This window comes from Chenopodium album, chromosome 13 (assembly GCF_948465745.1).
Source record: "Chenopodium album chromosome 13, dcCheAlbu1.1, whole genome shotgun sequence".
Lineage (NCBI taxonomy): Eukaryota > Viridiplantae > Streptophyta > Magnoliopsida > Caryophyllales > Amaranthaceae > Chenopodium > Chenopodium album.
The window spans coordinates 14,265,366-14,272,594 of record NC_137846.1 but is presented as its reverse complement, the minus strand read 5'-3'; the positions used below and the strand labels follow the sequence as shown (position 1 = coordinate 14,272,594).

The 7,229-nt window shown below is 32.7% G+C and overlaps 1 protein-coding gene across 1 annotated transcript; it reads right to left on the bottom strand.

The window, feature by feature from the left end:
* Positions 1-5,055: 5,055 nt before the first annotated feature.
* LOC145574618 (phosphoenolpyruvate carboxylase kinase 1-like) lies at positions 5,056-6,767 on the bottom strand. Its single transcript, XM_081632447.1, has 3 exons — positions 6,337-6,767; positions 5,811-6,205; positions 5,056-5,699 (listed from the first exon to the last, which is right to left on the bottom strand). The coding sequence occupies exons 1-3, from the start codon at positions 6,732-6,734 to the stop codon at positions 5,647-5,649; spliced, it is 846 nt and encodes a 281-aa protein (XP_081488573.1). The 5' UTR covers positions 6,735-6,767; the 3' UTR covers positions 5,056-5,646.
* Between the last annotated feature and the right edge of the window lie 462 nt (positions 6,768-7,229).

Genomic DNA, 7,229 nt, shown 5'->3' with positions numbered 1-7,229 from the left:
TTATTTTTCGTATTTTCGAATTTTTTTATGGGAATTTGGTGGTCTATAGCCTGTAAATTGCATGGTTTTAGTTTGTCTCTTGATTCAGTGCATTATTATCTATGGTGACTGGCAGTTGATGATGCTTAAACAGCTTTACTAGCTGTGTAGCAAACCCTACATCTTTTGTAAAACTTGAAAAAATTATCAGTACAGACTACTAGTGTACACTTGCGCAGTGCTTCATAGGAATAATCCCAGATTTCATCAGTATCAAAATGACCAATAACCTATTTGTCTCGCGCATGTCATGGCATCGTATCTGATAACTTGTTAGTCGACTGCATATATCATAGCATCATATATAGATTAAACATAGTTTTCTTGTGCTTTCGTTAATTTTATCTTTACTACTCCGTATATTTCACCAACAGTTATATTAAGTTCTTCCCTGCTCTCATAAACAAAAGTATCGTCCATGATGAGGTTTTACTTGTTCTTCATTTGGGCTGCTCCGGGTGTATAATAGACTTGTTGCAAGTATGATTGAGTTTGCACTCTTGCCATCTCTAAAATCAAATACCCTGAATTTCAAAATCAAGTTTGAGTTTCCATCATTTGAATATAAGGAAAAAGAAATCAATCATTACTTCCAACTTTCTGAATTATAGGGAGATTGATTGGAATCTAAATATACAAATAAAAATTTTAATTAGAGGAAGTATCTTGGGAGTAGTTGGGACAGTTAAAGATAGATTAGAAAATTAAAGATTATTTGAAGATCAAACCTATGCATAATAATTTTTAAAAAAATAAAAAAGGAACTTTTAGCATACCTCCACTCATTGTATTTTTATAATAAGGTTGTTAAATCTTGTATCACGCTTATCCACTTGAAATTTAAATGATATAAAGCCTAATTAGTTGGTCAACACTTAATTCACAAAAATATTGTATAATCAAAGAAACAACTGTAACAATTGTCATTAATCATAGTAGCATAGCTTTTTCTTTTCATATCAAGGTCCACTAATAATTGAAATTAAGCACACTGATTTAGTATCCGTTCCAAGTTTTGCTCCCATCAGTGGTTTTTCTAATGAACGGTAGACGGAATTTGATCTATCACCTCTTAGGGCTTGTTCTTTTCGGCTTAATTTCAGTTCAGTTCAATTCAGCTTCAATCAGTTCAGTTTAGTTTCTAATTTCCTTCTCTCATAAACAATTCAATTCAGTTTAGTTCAGTTCAACTCCAATCAATTCAATTCAATTCACCTCAATTCAGTAAATCAGAACAGACTCTTAGTCATTAACTTTAACTTATACTTGTTATATAGTACAGAGTAACTAACATGTGAGAATGTACAATGAGGCAAATCTAACAAAATTGCACATATTACTATTCTTTGTCTTTAGTGTAAATCACAAATAAGATTTCCCTAATAGTTAAACTAAGTATATAAAAGGTGTCAACCAAAAAGAACATAAGAAGTATAAGCTAGTTTGAATCGACGTTTTGTGATAATCATAATCAATGCACCAACGTATGCGGATAATGTAATAATGCAAAACCTATAGGATATCAACTGATCGATTTGGGGTGTAATAATGCAAAACCTATGTAGATTTCAACTGATTTACCAATTTACAATATGGATATGAAAAGTGATTGAGCTACCATGCATTGTAAGACTCCTGGACACACCACATACCACATAATATGAACATAAGTCAACTTTAATATTTGCACCCCGAAAAAAAAAAATTGCAAATAATTCCCTAATAATTTCTACCAGCCAGATGACAACTAAATTTTTAAGTAATAAATACAAATAAGACTACTAAATTTATAATTTGAAATGGACATTAGTAATGCAATCATACATGTAAAATAGTATTGCTAGAAGTTGAAATCTAAGGTCAGCATTCCATTATTGAAGTTTAAGAAAACCTTTTCAATATGCAGGCCCAATTGCTTTGTTTTTGTTTTTGCATTGTTTTCATAATAATAATATATAAAAAAAAAAAAAGGGGGGGGGGGGGGGTGAATGGACTTGGCAGTTATAAATAATTTAAACCAACAGTCAAATATGAAATACATCAAAACCTTCCACATGTTATTATAGAACTACTCTGTAGCCGATAAATGTTAACATTATTAGTTTTTAATTTTAAGGCTTTGTTCTCTTTATCTAACTCTTACGAATTATACTTATTTCCAAAGTCTTAAAGTCGATATTCATAAACGTTTGCCATAGTTTATTGTGTTGAGTCAATCCAAGTATCTAACTTATGTGTTGATGTAGCGGTCTAGTCCATGCCTAACTCTAGTATGATTAAGTTAAGTAAAATACGAGTACTGAAAGTATAAACTATTGTTTTTTTTTTTTTTTTTTTTTTTTTTTTTTTTTTTTTTTTTTTTTTTTTTTTTTATTTAATATTATGAGAAGTTTACATTGACTTCTTTTTTTTGTTTAGATATTAGACTTCTTGAATGACTTGATGATGTACAAGATTCAGTACTAAGGGAGTATTCAAGAATATACACAATTAAAATAAAAATTATGGCGTGCACAGCAAGTTAGTTAATTCGTCATTGATTGACCAACTAACATGTTTAATGATGTTTCTATCAATTTAACACAACACTCAATGTCTATGGACCATGATGTTGCCTTACGTCCAACAAATGACAGTGCAACATTGAAAAATACCGCCCAAGAGAAAATAATGACAATTAGGGTAAATTATATTGTTGGGTGATTATATTGCCAATTGATTATTCAATCAATTGAATGACAATTACTTTTACGACTTGTTCAAAAGAATGTCATTAGCCTAAGACAATCAGTGGCGGATTTTAAAACAATACCAAGTAAGATTAATATATACGGAGTAGTAGGAACAACTTTACATTTACGTGGGCTGGTTGACCCCAATATAATGTTATGAACAAGTCTATCCATGATTGGAGTTATAAAAGAGGTTCGACCTAAAACTTGCCAGAAAGGCAAAAATGTATATACTTCTACAAAGTTATATATTAATGAGGAATTCTCATTGTAAGTTTATCTTTTAAGTAAAAAAAAAAAAAAACAAAAAACAAAAAAAAAACCTACAATAATATTAACATAAATTTTTATATGTGGTCAGAGTTAGGGTCTGTTCTCTTACATTGAAATTCAGTTCAGTTCAGTTCAGTTCAGCTGAGTTCAGTTCAGTTTAGTTCAGTTCAGTTCAGTTCAGTTCAGCTCCTAATTTCCTTCTCTTATAAAATATTCATTTCAGTTCAGTTCAGTTCAGTTCAGCTGAGTTTAGTTCAGTTCAGTTCAGTTCAGTTCAGTTCAGTTCAGCTGAGTTCAGTTCAGTTCAGTTCAGTTCAGTTCAGCTGAGTTCAGTTCAGTTCAGTTCAATTCAGTTCAGCTGAGTTCAGTTCAGTTCAGTTCAGCTGAGTTCAGTTCAGTTCAGTTCAGCTGAGTTCAGTTCAGTTCAGCTGAGTTCAGTTCAGTTGAGTTCAGTCAATGAGAACAGACCCTTACTAATAGGAGGAGTTCTTATTTTGGGGTTACTTATATAAGTAAACCTTGACCGACTGAGTAACCCATATAAGTAATCTTTGATCAACTTATTAACCTCTATAAGTAACCCTTGACCGACTGAATAACCCCTAAATAAGTAATCCCTGATCGACCGACTTGGTAACCCCTATAAATAACCCCTGAGTGACTGAGTAACCCCTGAATAAGTAATCCGATCATACGGTGTAGCCAGTCACACAGTCCTTGAATAAGTAACCTCAATCATACAGTGTGAACAGCCACAAAGGAAAAACACCGTAATATCAAAGAGTAATTTCTTACCACCAAATACTACTATGTTGTATAAATTGAGATGAATTTGTGAATAGAATCTACTTTTGGTATCAAATCCCACAACTCACAATTGTGATTACGCGACAACTAACATTTATTTTTGCTGAGCATGCTCCAAATCACATATTAATCTACTCTCTAAACTCCAACCAACTGAAAATTAATGAGACTTTTATTCAAAGTTACACCCTCCCCTACTCCGCATTCTCTTAATAGTTAATACTTTGTTAGAATCAGATTCTTCTAGGGAGGAAAATGTTTCAAATTCCATGAATTATTTTTTTGAAGAAAAAAGGATAATTGTTTATCCTAAAGTAAGGTAAAGAATTATTGTTATAGCTTAATTAAACACTTTAATTGATTCCTTATTGTAGGCCTGTTTTTTGATAAAACGTACAGTTGGCTCACACCAACTAAGACACACCAAACCAAATCCTCAGAAAGTAGCAAGTTGTATGTTCTAGATATTAGCCGTACTGCATATATTCATGATTTCATGTACTGCCAAAGTAACAGCCTTAGACATGCTTTTCCACAAATATGGAGATTCAAAAGTAAAAGCATCTTGTTGAATTTTTTTGTTTTGGTATAACACTTAGCATATCCTAGATTCCCATTCTAGAGTCTTGTTGAAACTTGAAAGTATTTTTGAAATTGATACGGAGTACTTCGTATTATTGGACAAGTTCTAAAATGATACGGTTTCATGTTTCTTACATCAGATTGATTTTTAAAATCAACTAGTGATATGCAAGTTAATCATAAATTTTAAAAAATCACACCTGATTCATACCTGACTTATATCGTAACACGAAAATTTTGTGACACCTAAAATATTATAAAAGTTAAATTGCAATCTTGCAATGCTCCGTTTGTTTGCCTCATTAAGCCTTTATCTAACATTTTGGTTGATGAAAGACAAAATTAGTGGGCCTAATATTAAATTTGAGAGTGAAGCTATAATCGTGTATGTTTACATTTAATTTGAATCATTATTATCTATTAAAAAAACGTGAATTAAAACTAACCAATAACAATTAAAAGCAAAATTCCATAAGAATTTCAAATACTACGTATTAATTAAGAAAAGCAAGTTATGGTGTATAGAATGGAAGTAATAATTATTTTTCCCCAGTAACATAGACAAAATCACAAGAAAGATCAAGCAAAGATAAAAAGAAAGATTTGAGCCACAAAAGTACTAGTATAGTACAAAAGTAAATTTATTACTCTTAGGCATATTACATAACATCCACAAGATGCACTCACCACTAAAAAGAAAAATCTCTCACATTTGCCTCTATATTACTCTACAAAAAGGAAGGGCAAAATGGGAAACTTAGTGATTAAGTAGACGCCTAAACATCATTATTCCTCCTAATATCTACATTTTCTTTACTTATTCTCTTTGTTAAACAAAAACAAGCATAATGCTTTTACATATTGATCACACCATATAGTAAAAAAAAAGGTGCATCTAATATATATAGTACTCTTAGCCGGGAAACCTTGTCTAGAATCTTCTCCTCCCATGAGCCGAGCCGAGTCGCTGATCAGTCGGAAAAGGGTTTGATTTTTTTTCGGATCTTCAATTTTTTTTTTTTTTTTTTTTTTCTTTTTGGGATTTTTGTTGCCTCAAAAAAAAAACTTGGGATCAAATACGGTCGATTTGAAGAACTCCGGAACAATCCATTCACTAGGAATTTCATCTTGATCCCACTTTTATCTCCTATTTACAAACTCAAAATTACAAACATTTTGTACTTCTTGTTTGGTTTAATTCATTCTTCAACTTTCAAGTCATATCATTCATGCTTGTCATTCCTCTACTTGTTACCCAAGGATGCCCTGAAATAGATCAAATAGAAAAAACCGATTAGACAAAAGAAAAATTATTGTTAAAAACTTGTATACAACAAATGTATTGTATTATAAAACGAGTTTTTTCCGAGGACTTACGGAGAACTTGTTCGGCAGAAAATCTTCTCGAAACGTCTTTACAGAGCATCTTCCTCATCAGATCCTTAGCTTCAGGAGAAACAGACCTGAAAATTTTAGTCGGAAATCTAAGATTACCACGAAGAACAGCAGCAAAAGTCTCTTCAACAGTGTCACCGTAAAATGGAGGAACACCACCCAGCATAATGTACAATATTACACCCGCACTCCAAACATCTACCTTCTCATTATACTCTCTTCCCATTAAAACCTCGGGCGCTACGTAATACGGCGTCCCGACTATCCCACTCATCTTCTCCGTCTCCCCTGCGCAACCAAACCACTCTGCTGACCCGAAATCACACAGCTTCACTCTGTTCCGTGAGTCGAACAATATATTATCAGGCTTTATATCCCTGTAATGAATCAAACCAGATCTTGTTAGATTCGTCCCAATATATTATTATATTTTTGTAAAAACAAACTATGCAGCCTGTGTTGGCTGGCTAAAACTCTAAAAGTCCGTGAAAAGTCAAATGAAGCACACCTGTGGCAGATATAATTACGGTGACAATGAAAAAGCGCCTCAGCCAGCTGGGTAAAAACCGAGCAGGCGTCGGGTTCAGAAAAGGGGCCTGCTGACACGACACGATCGTACAAAGTCTCTTCCTTACACAAATCGGTGACAATAAGTAAATGAGAATCCGAATCAAATATATTGTGGATTTGTAAGATGTTTGGATGAGGAGAAAGGACTTGTAGGATCTTAGGCTCTTTATCGAGGCATTGGCGGTCGATGTCGTCGTCGAGGAGGTTGCGCTTGTCGATGGATTTGACGGCGAAGGAGTCGAGTGATGAAGGGGAGAAACAGCGGTAAACGATGCCGAATCGTCCTCTGCCGATCTCCTCGCAAATTTGGTACTCGGATTTGAAGCTATCACACATTTCCTTATGGTTGGGTATTTTGGTTGAGGGTGTTTTTTTTGGTTTGGGGTTCAAAGAAAGGGTGGTTAGTGTGGTTTTATAAGCGGTTGAGATGGGAGAATTTTGTGGATATTATTATGGAATATTCTTTTGAGTGGTTTTTTTTATGCTAGGGTATTTTTGGTATTTTGGTGGATTATTATTATTATTATTTCGTTTTTAGTTTATATTTAGGTGGGGGTTTATGCCTTATGGAAGTGAATAACAAATTTATTTAATTTTTTTTCTTTTTTGTTGGAAGGATATTTGGGATACTCTAACGGTAATTGTATATAAGTTTTTTTTTTGAACTCCATACTCTAAGTTGAAAAATGCAATCTTTACCTCTAAACTAAGCTTAGCCTAATAAATTAATATACAACCTCTAATTCATATTATTTATAATATTTAGACATTTTTTCTCTAAATTTTATGTCAAATTGTTACAAATAATATAAAATAGAGGTAATATTTGTA